General features: G+C 44.5%; 1 protein-coding gene across 1 annotated transcript in view; it reads left to right on the forward strand.

Moving 5' to 3' along the window:
• Positions 1-13,380, forward strand: part of FN1 (fibronectin 1) — a 51,743-nt gene that overhangs the window by 16,107 nt on the left and 22,256 nt on the right. Inside the window, 12 exon segments of the mRNA XM_036386785.1 lie at positions 1,204-1,325; positions 2,526-2,703; positions 2,830-3,006; positions 4,562-4,690; positions 4,808-4,897; positions 5,424-5,618; positions 6,946-7,218; positions 10,071-10,337; positions 11,900-11,994; positions 12,312-12,381; positions 12,384-12,479; positions 12,734-12,820. Of these exon segments, the coding sequence (XP_036242678.1) occupies positions 1,204-1,325; positions 2,526-2,703; positions 2,830-3,006; positions 4,562-4,690; positions 4,808-4,897; positions 5,424-5,618; positions 6,946-7,218; positions 10,071-10,337; positions 11,900-11,994; positions 12,312-12,381; positions 12,384-12,479; positions 12,734-12,820 (1,779 nt within the window).

Here is a 13,380-nt window from a genome sequence, read left to right on the forward strand (position 1 = left end):
TAAGATGAAGTATTAAGGCTTGCTGAGCTTCATTTACTCCTGTTGGACTGCTTAAACAAACATCTCCCTGAGCTATGTGAAATATGCATGCCTCCAGCCTGGAGACCAGGCTTGGGGCTGCTTTAGACACAAGAGTGACTGAAAATGTGTAAATAAACCAAATCTAATGTTTCTGAATGTAGGTTTGGGGTTAGGTGAGCTTCGAAATTTTCTGCCTGTGGGCACAAGTTTGTTTTTCTAGAAATCCTGTTAAATGGGGAACAGTTATATGTTACATGGTTGTCCAAATAAATTATTATTAGAAATGTTGGGAATGGGGTGAGGGTGCAGCTATTTAATGGCTTAAACACTTTTTTGCAGATTCCAGGGATCTCTTTGCTGAGATTTTCTGAGAACTAAGATGAGGACAGTGCTGCTGAGTGTTCAGTGACACCTCCCCAGTGAGCCCAGGTTCTCTGAAAAGAGAACCATAGGATCATAAAACCTGTCCTTCTCAATTGGAGAGCTTGTTGGAGGAAATAGGCCTGAGCTGACCTAGCTGCATGCAATCAATAGTCTTAAGCATTAGAGCACTGCAGAACTTGTCATTTTCATTGGTTCATGGGCCTCTTTTGTCTCAGGACTTCCACCTACCCTTCTGGTGGGGTTTGTGTGCAGAAGAAAAGTCTCACTTATCTGTGGAGTCCTCTGCAGAGTCAGGAAAATTCAGTGTTTCAAATGAACTGATTGAGAAATTTAGTAAAATAGTAGAAGATTAGTGTCTATTATGGTATATTCATTGTCAGACCAGAAATTTTCCCTCACCATGCTGCATGATTAGACCTGGATTTGGCAGATGGTTTTTATCAGCTTCCCTGCTCCATTTCAGAAGATATTAGTGAAGAAAACAGTTATTTGCTGAGAAGTTCCCCCTGTCTCTTTGAACAGCAAGGCTTTGCTTTGCAGACTTTTTCTGTACTAGACCTCTCCCATTTTCCATTTGATTGGTAGCTTACAGGAAATGGACCTAGAGGAGTGCACATTAGCTTCCCCACAGAATTTATTCTTACTCACTGGTTTTCTAGGTAGCAGTGAAGGATAGAAAGACAATAGAACTGATTTCCCATGTATAGAAATACCATGCCAGCCATGCAGCTTTCTTGCTTTTTGATGACTCCATAACATCCTCAGCAAGTTAAAACCAGCAACTCTTTTTTTTTTCAGGCTCAACTGGACCTGTTCAGGTGATCATCACAGAGAGTACCAATCAGCCAAACTCCCACCCCATCCAGTGGAATGCTCCTGAACGATCTCACATCACCCAGTACATCCTGCGCTGGAGACCTGTGAGTGCCACATCTGTCATAATTTGTTCCTCAAGAGAACTTTATTTGGCTTTTTCTGGTGTCTGAAAGAAGTGGCTGACACAACTTCAGCAAACTTGAGTTGCTTATTCAGTGTCTTTGGCCTCTTGAGGTCAACAGCTACTCTTGAGCATCAAGGAGAGCCAATGCTATATAAACACTTAATGTTTTCTTGCCCAAATTTCACTGGTTGCTGTGTTTATAAAGTATTTTATTAAACAAAGCACTAGTACAGCAAGCAGACAAGTTTATATCCTTAGGAATGTAAATCCTTGTGGAAGCTTCTTCATCCAAGGAAATGCTGTTTTAGTAATATGTGCATATCCAGAGACTACCAGGATACATTTTATTCTGTTAATGTGGAGGCAAAAATGACTAAGATATGAAGTCATAAACAGCTTGTGTAGGATTAAATAAACACTCACTCCCATCTTCTCCAACATCTAAACCCAAACTGGTTAACCACAGCTCATTGGCTGGTTCCTCTGTGAGGAATGATTTGGTTTAACCAATGCAGATGAGCTGTCTTCCAGCTCCCCTGAGTACAGCTTCACAAAAGACCACTTAATGATTAAGAGCATTAGTACCTCAATGCTGCCTGTTATTAAGAGAACAATAAAGGCCCTGATCCAAAGGCACTCAAGTCTTTTTACTGATTTCAGTGTATCTTGGATGAAGGCCTGAATGAAATGGACTTTAAAGCACTGGAGTACAAACCTCAGAGGATGGAGCATTATTTTAAAGCTTCCCATAGAGTTCAAACACAGGGTAGAAGGAAAGAACCTCTCTGTATATTGTTTTCAGATGATGGCTTAGAGTGTTATTATGAACAGGCTTCAAAAGTATCTTTTCCAGCCACTACTTCATGCTTTGCTGTGCTTTTGGTGAAGGAATGAGTTGAATTTATAACAAATAATGCTCCTTTTAAAGGGTAAAGTTCACAGCTAGGTTGTTTTTAGTTTACCCCTGTAAAACCTAATAACTCAATGCCATTGGTCCTGCTTCTTGGCATACTTTTCTCATCTCCTTTGACTTGATTCTGTCTGTGCACTAAAGGCATTCAAGTCACACCTGTGTTTGAATATCACAGTGAGTAGTAACCACACAGCAGGTTAGGACAGTAGATTGCCCTGCCTGCAGCCTAGGGAGTCTCTCACTATCTGAGTGTCCTTTTTCTTGCAGAAAAACTCAGGCAGGCAGTGGAAGGAAGCCACCATCCCTGGCCACAGGAACTCGTACACCATCTCAGGCCTGAAGCCTGGTGTGATTTATGAGGGACAGCTCATCAGTGTCCAGCAGTACGGCCACAAAGAAGTCACCCGCTTTGATTTCACCACAACTAGCACCACAGCAGTGACAAGTGAGCTGAGCAGGGGGGCACCCAGGAAAACCTGATCTCCTTCACCCACATCCTTGCTTTGTGCATCCCACTTAACACAAAAGTGTAGTGATGTTTAATGCAACCTCTCTCTCCTCTCTCTGGTAGGCAACACTGTTTCAGGAGAGACAACTCTTCTTCCTCCCGTGGTTGCTACTTCAGAATCCGTCACTGAAATCACATCCAACAGCTTTGTTGTCTCCTGGGTTTCTGCTTCTGACACCGTTTCTGGATTCCGTGTTGAGTATGAGCTGAGCGAGGAGGGTGACGAGCCCCAGTACCTTGGTGAGACAATGCTGTGTGTGCCAGGGCAAAGCACTGCTCACAGTCAGGGCACCACTGCTCTCTGGCACTCAGTAGAGCTGGTGTGAACATCACAGTGAGCACCTCCCTGTCTTTCAGTAGGATTCAGTTAGGATGTGAGAGTGGCAAGAGCAGCTTGGATTAAAAACTCAGTTCCTTGTCTTTTCTCCATTAATAGCTGTAAGAGAACAAGGCAAACAAATAGCAATATCCCCTCAGAATACTGTCCCAGAATTCTGCAGAGGAAAAACTGCCTGAGCCAGGAGTGGTGGATGAGTAATAACTCTGAGTAGATATAATTATTCTTTTCATCCCCATGAATCTTTGCTCCATTTCTTTTGCTCAGTTTTTTTTTTTTTCATTTTGCAATCATGTAAAGTTACTGGCTTCCACAGCATCCTAAAATGAGCAGCAGTTCAGATGAGAAGAGAACCAAATCCGTTTTTTTGAACCTGCCTCCTGGCTAATTTCCTTTGGCATACCTTTGTCCTTCCATTAGAATGGACAGAGAGAACTCCTTCCCAAATGCCCTCTCTTGGCTGCTTGTTACCTCATGGATATCTCATGTTCCAGTCTGCTCTGTCAGTTATTTTGTTTGGATCAGATCTTCCTCATCTTTGATAATGTGGCAATTTAGCTGAGCTGGGAAGCTGGTTAAAGGCACTGGACTCAGACACAGGAATTGAAACTGGTTTTCTAACATTTACTGTAGAGCCCATGGCACCACTACATGTAATTTCATTTTAATTTCTTTTTCCTGTCTAAACAGTGGTAATAGCAATACCTCACCCTCAAGCATTTGAAGTTATAATAGTTATTGGACATGAGTATGGTAGAAGAACATGACAAAAAGAATAGCAATCTCCTGACCTAATAATTCTCCCTGGACTGTTGCTCCCCTGAACTCACAGGCTTGGACACTGAGCAGAAGTGGCTCTTGTGGAGACTGCCAGGACTGTCACCACCTTTCTTTCTGCCCAGACAGCTGAGCTGAGCAGCAGCTCCTGAGCTTGTCTGTCAGACAAGAGGTTTACAGGCAGATTGAAAGGCAATTCCTAGTTTCCCCTAAGATGCTTGGCTTCAGTCTGGTCAGCAAGGAGCTGCTTCTTGGGGAGTTTTCTACATCTGGCACGTAGGTGGACATCTGGGAGAAGGGAAAAAGAAGTTCACCAGCCCTCATAATGTCATTCTTCTCACTCATGAGTCAGTGTTTCCACATAACCTACTCATGTGAAAGTTTTTCCATATATTTCTGTACTGAAAGTTCAACAGTCAGGGTATGAAATGAGTGTTCAGCTGAGATGGTTGTGCAGGGGGCTGCTGCTCAAGGTGCCCTGCAATATCCCTTGGTTGCTGGTCCCAACTCTCCACACAACTCTTCTGAGGTGAGCCAAACACAGTGCAGAGAAACTGCTGTTTTATTGCTGGAAGACTGTGCTTCAGCCCAGATTAGAACAGGCTTCTCAATTATTGAATTTGGAGAGAAAGCAAGAAGATGGAATTGTTAAACCAAACTTTTCTCTCCTGCCTTCCTCAGATCTTCCAAGCACAGCCACTTCTGTCAACATCCCTGACTTGCTTCCTGGTCGCAAGTACATTGTTAATGTCTACCAGATCTCTGAAGAGGGAGAGCAGAATCTCATCCTGTCTACTTCACAGACTACAGGTATGTGTGCTTGGCTGTTGCTGCACTTTGAAAGCTGTTGCTGCTGTTTGCTCAAGATTTTTTTGTTACCTCTGACCCTCACACTTGCTGTCCTCCTGTATTTATTGTCTTAAACAGCTCCTGATGCACCACCTGACCACACAGTGGAAAGTGTGGATGACACATCCATTGTCATCAGCTGGAGCAGACCACAGGCTCCAATCACAGGTTTGTCCTGCTGCAGTGCCCTTATTCTGCATTATTGGTAGAACCTAAAATGTAGGTGAAAAGGAAAATATAACTCTGGGACAAAGGTAGTGGAAGATTCTGCCTGGTCAGAGAGAGACCAGCTGGAAAGCACATGGGTAGTTCAGCATTTCCTTGGCTTCAGTGGCTGAACCAAGCAATGCAGAAGGCTGGATGTAAAACAATTCCTTCTGGATTTGTGTTAAATAAAAACAAGCCCTTATATTTGTATCTGTCATCCAGACCCATCCCATAGTGAGCATGAGAACAGTTCAGGCCTAAATCCACATGTCAGACCTCAGAGAGCTCCTAACCCAGGTCAGACTGTGCTTTGGAAGGTGGTGTGAGTGTGTGGTCTGTAGGTGAGACGTGAGCACAGGCCACAGGTCCTGCTGAAGTTCAGGACTATTTTTATCAAAGCTCAGCAGGGAGATCAGCTCAGCCCTCATTTCTAGCATTCTTTGTGCTTGCTGCTTGTGCTGAGGATTCCATATTTCTCTTGCTTCAGGCTACAGGATTGTCTACGTTCCCTCTGTGGAAGGCAGCAGTACAGAGCTCAACCTGCCCGACACTGCCACCTCTGTGACACTCAGTGACCTGATGCCGGGGGTTCAGTACAACATCAGCATCTATGCTGTGGAAGAAAACCAGGAGAGCACTCCTGTCTTCATCCAGCAGGAAACCACTGGGGTCCCACGCACAGGTAATGCTCATCTTCTGGGGTTCAGTCACTTAGGTTTCTGCTGCTAGCTAAGGGAGTGCTTAAATGAACTCAGTTATGGTTTTGTGGGTTCGAATTGTAAGTTTCACTGGTATTGAAGTTCTGGAGTAAAATCATACTTACTGACACAGTCAAAACACCACTCTGCATCAACAGGGTTGTAATTCCCAGAGATTGGGCTGCAGGCAGGTCTTGCATTGTCTGCAGAAGAGACCTCAGTTTCCCAAGTTATCTTAGGGGAATTCTGCTAAGAAATCCTCTGAAGTGCCTGGTGTATCATTTTGACCGAACACTTGGCTTGTGATGTTCAGGGTTATGTATCAGACACCACAACACAATGTTCAAACTGTTCACCTTACTTTTCCCTCTGCCTTCCAGTCCTACCCATTATTTTCCTTTGCAATCAGTGGGGATGGGAGATTGCTCAGCATTGACTGATGTGCCAAAACACCATAAGATCTAAATTTGAGGCACTCAGTATTTAAAAAACTTCTGGTTTCGGGGTTCTTTAAGTATCCAGTTGGACTGAATAACCAAATCAAAAGAAGGGATAGTGAAAGAATTGGGATTTGATGTGGTAAGCAGTGGAATTTCATGGTCCTGCAAGTTGCAAGCATGTGTTTGCAAATGGGAATTTACCAGGAATGAACTCAGCTCAATGACTTTATGGTTTGGCTTCTTCATCTTCCAAAAATGTGCACTGGTTAACCTTAGGACAGTATCAGTCCTAGTCTCAAGAAACTTAATTTAAACACAGGAATTCAAGGGTGCAGTACTGTGGCCCAGCACTGAGGGAACTGCATTTTGCATTTGACTGCAGTAAGGCCAGATCAGCCCCTGTACTTGTTTAATTATAAAAGATGGATTTCAAGTTAATCACAGACACTCAGAACATGCTGTGGGTTTTGAAAACCCTCCTTTTCATTTTAGAAGGAGGTTACCGTTTCCAACCCCCAGAGTACTTTGTTTCCCCTCAGGCTTTGTTTCTGCATATACTTGAAGTTCTGTAGCATATTGCATCTGGTCTTTCAGTTCTTTCTGTCACAGCAAGGTACCTTCTGAAGACATAATATACTTTAAAGTAGATAATGATGTTTAGAATTGTAGTCTGCTTGAATATTGTCTGGGAATGTGTGTAGGCATGTTTACAGTGAGGTTACCCTGACTTTTTAATTTGGTAAATATTCTTGGCCTAGGTAATATTCATCGTTCAAGGAAAATTCACTTTTATTTTCCTTCCATGGAAACCAATAACTTCTCCTCCTGCTAAAGACTCCCTCTGACAACTATTGTACCCCTGTGCTTTCAGATGAAGTGCCTTCTCCCAGAGACCTGCAGTTTGTGGAGGTTTCTGACATCAAGATCACCATCATGTGGACCCCTCCGCAGAGCCAAGTGTCCGGCTATCGGGTGGAGGTGATCCCTGTCAACCGGCCCGGCCAGCACGGCCAGAGGCTGCCCATCACCAGGAGCTCCTTTGCTGAAGTCATTGACCTGATCCCAGGAACAACCTATCTCTTCAAGATCTTTGCTGTAAACCAGGGCAGGGAGAGCAAACCTTTGACTGGAGAGCAAACCACCAGTAAGTGTCTTTTCTCTGTGCTCTTTTTCAGCCTTTTGAAGCGTGGATTTTTCTGTCACTTGGAGAAATGTATAAACAGAGCACTTGAAGTGCAACAGTTCTAGCCCAGGAGGTATCCCATCAGTAGGATGACAGGGCTGGGAATTCATTCATTCTAACAATGATCTCTTCAGCAGATTTATCCTCCTCCAGGGCTTTCCAATGGGAGTTCAAGTCTCATGGCACTTTAAAACAATTTTGTATGGCTGGAATTCAACTTTTTTATTACTGACTGAGAATTGATGGACCCTGCAGTTCTTTTACAGCACAGATCACAGCCTGTGACTTTTATAATTTTTTTTTTCTTTTGCTGGTACCTTAGGGCAGATTTCAGTATGACTTAGAAGGCTTGCTGAGGTTCCTCTGAAAATCCCCATCTCCCTTCTGACAGCTCCATACCTACCTGGCTCCCCTGGCAGCAGTAGCAGTTGTGCCTGCTCATGCAGAATCCCTCAGAACCTGATTGCTAATGATCTAGTGGCAGTGCAGCACCTCACCAGTGTGAGGGGAAATGCACTGTCAGGCACTTTTTTTGCTTTGCAGCAGTGCAGAGAAGAGAGAGGAGCAATGGCTGGGTAAGATGTAGGTTTTCAGATGGAAGAGTAAGAGTTTTATCTGGGTGGTTATCTCTGTTTTTGACCCAAGAGGAGGAGATCAGATGGAACATGGGAGATAGTTGGTTTGATCAGGTCCTGTTTATTGGGCAATAGAAGGGTGAGTGGGTATTTGTGTGCATCTGCTGCTCTTCTAATACTTTTCAGTAAATAAGAGCAATTTCTGAGAACCCAGCCTGACTCTTAGTAATATGAGAGGGAAGGAAAGGAAATGGGATAATCTGTGAATATAACCATGCTCTTTGAGGAATATCCTTACTTCCATCCATAAAGTTATGAGCAATGAATAGTGCCTGTCCCTTGACTGTGCAGGGAGAATGGGATCCTTATGTCCATCCTTTGCCATAGGTGTCTAATTTGAGCCCAGCACAGATGGTGTGAGCACCCTCCCTCCTCTTTCAAGTGAGGCTTTCAAAAGCAAGGATGCGACTTAGGAATCTGAGCCCTTTTGGAAGCATTTAGAACAAGAAGGGCTCAGTTCCCAGCCAGATCTGTAATTTTCTGTGGTTGTTTTGAGGAGCCTAGGCTAGGTGTAGGGTTCCTCTGAAACTGCACAGAGAGGTGTACATAGGAGTATAGACATTTAATTCAGACAGCACAGTCACAAATGTCTGGAATCGTTTTCCATAGGCTGTGATCATCTGCTTAACTGCTTGGCCTAAACCACATTGCAGAAACTATTCACATAAATTGCATCCTGTAATCGAAAGTCCTGGGAAACAGAAATCATTCAGGGTTCCCAAGGAAAACCCTGCAGCAAAAGTCTCTTCCCACGGTGTAAATGTGATTCTCTTTTTGGCCTTCCGTTAAAAAGCAGTCTACAAATAAACTCTGAGTGTGTGTGTGGCTTTTTAATCTTTCCCTTTTTCCTCTGCTATGGGGAGAGGAAGTGATAGAAGCCTAATAGAGCTGGCAAATTAAATTGTGCAGAAAGGAACTGACTTTAGGCTACACATTTTAGGAAGATACAGTCTTTATCAGATGAGACTTGGCCCAGATCTAAGTAGCAGCAAGGGATAAAGTTGACTTTCAGCCTGTGGGTTGGAGATGGGCTTAAGCCAGGTTACACTCATCCTTTTTGAGTTCTCCCCAGTTGTTTCCAGTGGTGGAAGAAGGAAGACCTCACTTCCTTTTTCCTCCCTCCTCAAAAATGGAGAAAACAACTGGGGAGAAAACAAAAAGGCGAAAAGCATCTTCCTGCTGAATCACTGGGAGAGTGATGAAAACATTAATTTTTTTGTCAAAATATTACTTCTCCAGGAGGAGAAAAAAACATTTGCCGGCAAAAAAGAGCATTGATGAAACCTCACTGCTATTAAGTTCAATATATGGTTAGAATATAGAAAAGTGGGGAGACTTGCCATGTGAACACTGTGAACTCTTTGCTGCAGCCAGTGCTACCCTGCCTGCTCTGGGGGCAAATTCCCCTGCAGAGCCTCACCTTGCCTCAGCTCAAGGCAGTGACATCTCTACCAGTCACTGTGGCTCCAGTGAAGGAGCTGTGCTGCCTCAGCCTCTTGTTTATGGAGTTATCTGGGTTATCAGCTTCAGCAGATTCCCAGGGGCACTGATAAAAAGGGGAGGAAGCCTGGTAAGAGCTGTTCCCTGAGTCCCAGGGGAGAGATGAGCATGCTTGGAATTGTTGGATGGTCGGTTCCATGGTGTGAATATTTTTAAGTAGATCTAGGAACTGGTTTTCTGCAGAAAGTCGCTGACTACTACTTATTTTGACATTCAAATGACAAAGTAGGGGTGGTTTATTTTGGGAAGGGATTTTGAGAGGACTGGGCAAGGATTTCAAAGAATAAATCTTTTTCATGGAAAAGGACTAAAATTAGGTTTCCGTGCTTATACTGACAAGTCTAAACCAAGCTGGTTTTTAAAAAATGCTCAGTGCTCATGAGAAACTGTTGAAATTCCTGAGTGTGTTGGGGTCAACCTTTAGGCTGCCTTCCCCATGGGATGCAGAGATGGCAGCGACCCAAATCAGTGCAGCCTGGAGCGCTCAGGTCTGCCTGTCTCGGTGTATTAATGGATGGCGCTGGGGCGTGGATGCAGAAGTGAAATAACTTCCCACCTTCTCTCCTCCCTTCTGTTGCCCTCCCACAATACATCAGGAATACAGGCCATGGTTTGGAAGTGGGGGTGAGGTGGAGATTCAGCTGGGAAGCTGATGGGTGTTCTGCTTTACCTCCCCAGAGCTCGACGCCCCCACCAACCTGCGGTTCGTCAACACCACGGAGCACTCAGTGCTGGTGATGTGGACGCGGCCCCGCGCCATCATCACGGGCTACAGGCTGACAGCAGGGCCCACCAGGGGAGGGCAGCCCCGCACCTACAACGTGGGACCCTCTGCCACCAAGTACCTCCTGAGGAACCTGCAGCCTGGCACCGAGTACACCGTGTACCTGGTGGCCGTGAAAGGCGACCAGCAGAGCAACAGAGAGACCGGCGTCTTCACCACTTGTGAGTGAGACACACACATGTGTCACATACTCCTCTTGTACCTTGCCCTTCTTCAAAACTTGTGCTGAAAGTGCCTATTGTGAGTTGATCTACAGGGGCAGCCTTTTGAAGTAGCATTCCAGCAGAACAGCTTGGGAAAAATGCTCCTTGTTGTTCTTTCTGAACTCATTGGCAGGAAAAAGCTATTTGCATCAAAAAGCTTTTAGTAAAATATATTTCAGCTTTTCCTGATGATTAAAAACAAGAGGGAGAACTTTACTATTGCTACCTTACTTTTTGCTTAGCTGGATGTCAGAGAAATTAAATTTTACTTGATCTTCCTAATTGCTTGGTTTTGGCATGACAAATGAAGGAAAGAATACAAACCCCTTTAAAATGGGCAAAGAATAATTAGTCTGGTACTTACATAAAGCTGAAAGCAGTCATTTCTCAAGCTCAGCCATACCATCTGAGGCAGCTCAACTGCAGTTACCCAAACTGACACAAACATTGTATTCTGTGGGGTTTTTTTTTGCATTTCAGTCATCTCTCTTTGTGATGCTGGTTTGGAAGAAATACTAAGCAGATTTTGGAAGGAAAGAGAGTTCTGTAACAACCCCCACACACTTCTAAAAAGAGCAAATAGATCCAGTATTTAAATAATGATGATGCCATCATATAAACTAGCAAAAGTCAAAGCCACCCAAGCCCAGAACCACATCCTCTTTTCAGAAGAGAATGTGGTTTCTTTTAGAACAATGTGAAACTAAAATAAGGGCTCAAACTTTCAATCAGAGTACCATTGTTGACATTGGCAAGGTGCTTTTTGCTGACAGTCTTATCTATAAATATTCCTCAAGTAGAATGTGATTTGATATCTTAGATTTAATATTGCCTTCAAGTTCTGGCTTGTCTGAATGTAACCAGTCCAGTTTGAGACTGTAGATTTGATTAACCAAGCCTCTTCATTAATGACATTACTAACAAGGCCATTTCAGATTAAACTCAGTGTTGTTATTTGGGCTGATCTGGCATGCACAAAGGCTTTGGCTTCTGTGTGATGCTTCTGACAGATGTCAGTGAGACCACAGATGCCTCAGACTGACGTTGGCTCCTTTCTGCTGACTTCACAAGATGTTGGTGAGGGATGAGATGGTCCTTGCTGGGACAGCTGGATGACAGACAGGGGTGTGGTATTCTGCTGGTTGGAAGGCATTTAGTGGGTGAATTAAAAAAAACAGCTGAGTTTTGAGGAACACTTTAAATATCATGCCAAAAACAGGATTCCCCAGATTCCTGAAGGTGGATGCATAGAGGATCATGCATCCACTTGAGTATTTTTGTTTGCCTCAGGAATAAAAGCTCTGGCTGTGATTAGACCACTTGCATACTGTGTCTGTCAAGCCCAGCAGCAGACAAAAATCATCTGTCAGATCCCTCCCAAATAACTGGATTTTTAGAAGTGATCTAGTTCAGCACTCATTTCATACCTCTGACTATTTGTGCTGCTGTAGGTCAGGTTTTCAAACTCTTTGGAGCCATCACAGCAGGTAGACTTGAACTCTGGTCAATTCACTCCACAGATCAGCCTGCTGGCTCTGTTCCTCCTTTTAACACAGAAGTGACTGAGACCTCTATTGTCATCACCTGGACACCTGCCCCAAGGATTGGTTTCAAGGTAGGAGGAGCAAAGTCCTGTGTTGGATTTTCTTCTTGCTTCACTGTGGTGGGGAGGGCAGATGGAAGCCATTTCCTATGGTGGTGAAGATGGCAGCACAAAGGGGAGAGGTGCAAAGGGCCTGTTGCTCACAGGGAGCAGGTTTAGGTGACAGAGGTCAGTGCAGACATGGCGTTTCATGTCAAGTGGGACATCTAGACCACAAGTTACAGGAGTAACATCTGGAGTTCAGCATGAGGGCCCCTAGTGCTGCTGTTGGATGGTCAGTCAGGGTACTGACAGCTTGTGACTGAAAAGCAAACCCCTGTGCCCTGCAGCTGGGAGTGCGCCCGAGCCAGGGCGGGGAGGCTCCCCGCGAGGTGATCTCCGACTCCGGCAGCATCGTCATCTCGGGCTCACCCCCGGCGTGGAGTACACCTACAGCCTGACAGTGCTGATGGATGGCCAGGAGAGAGAGACCCCCATCATCAGGAGAGTCACTACACGTATGGCACCTGCTCCTCCTCCTTCTTCCACTCCTTTCTGGGAGGCAGTTCTGGTCTTTCCTCCCTGTCGTGAGCTGGTTTTTCTTTTTGGTGCATAGGTGACAGCAGCACTGGCTCATGCAATGCAGGGTCACAGCTTTAGGGGAGTATTTCTGGCTAATTCAAAGGTTGAGGATATTGTGGGGAGAGGGGTGCTGAGGCAGCCAGCATGATTCTCAGTGCCATCAGTGACCCATTTGTCTGAACACTTGCAGCACTGGCCCCACCGACCAGACTGCGCCTGAGGTCCAATCCTGACACTGGCATCCTGATAGTCTCTTGGGAGAGAAGCACATCTCCAGGTAACCATGTGAACTCACTCTGTGCTCAAACCTCCCCTTGGAGCAGAATGCTAACTAACACTTCTTCTGTGGTGCCCTGCAGTTTGGTGGGAAATTAGCTGTTGATTAATTTAAAGGAAAATGTACGCGTTTCTAGATATATTTAAAGATATACTTCACAGCTGTGAATTATTGCCGTAGGACTCTTAATGATTTACATTCTATATAAAATGCTGTTTTGGAGCATGAATGTGTTAGAATATTTCAGCTGTTTTAAGGATTTGAAGGGTTTCTTTAAGTAATCTCCAGTGGTTGAAAAATGGTCTGAGGGAAGGAAAGCAGAATGGACCACGAAGATTTGTGGAAGTGACAAATGGAAAGTGCAAGTTCTGACCATGTTCAGGATGAACTCTTCTCCCACAATAGCTGATGGGAGCTACACAATTGACTCCCATAAAAAGTGGATTGAAAGTTTACAAAAACCTGTATTGGTAGCTGAATCTTTTTCTGACAGAGTCCTGAGAGAAGTTCCTCTCAAAACTCCTGAGATTTTCAGTTTGGTGAGGTCTCAAAGGGAGAGA

This window comes from Molothrus ater, chromosome 7 (genome assembly GCF_012460135.2).
Source record: "Molothrus ater isolate BHLD 08-10-18 breed brown headed cowbird chromosome 7, BPBGC_Mater_1.1, whole genome shotgun sequence".
Lineage (NCBI taxonomy): Eukaryota > Metazoa > Chordata > Aves > Passeriformes > Icteridae > Molothrus > Molothrus ater.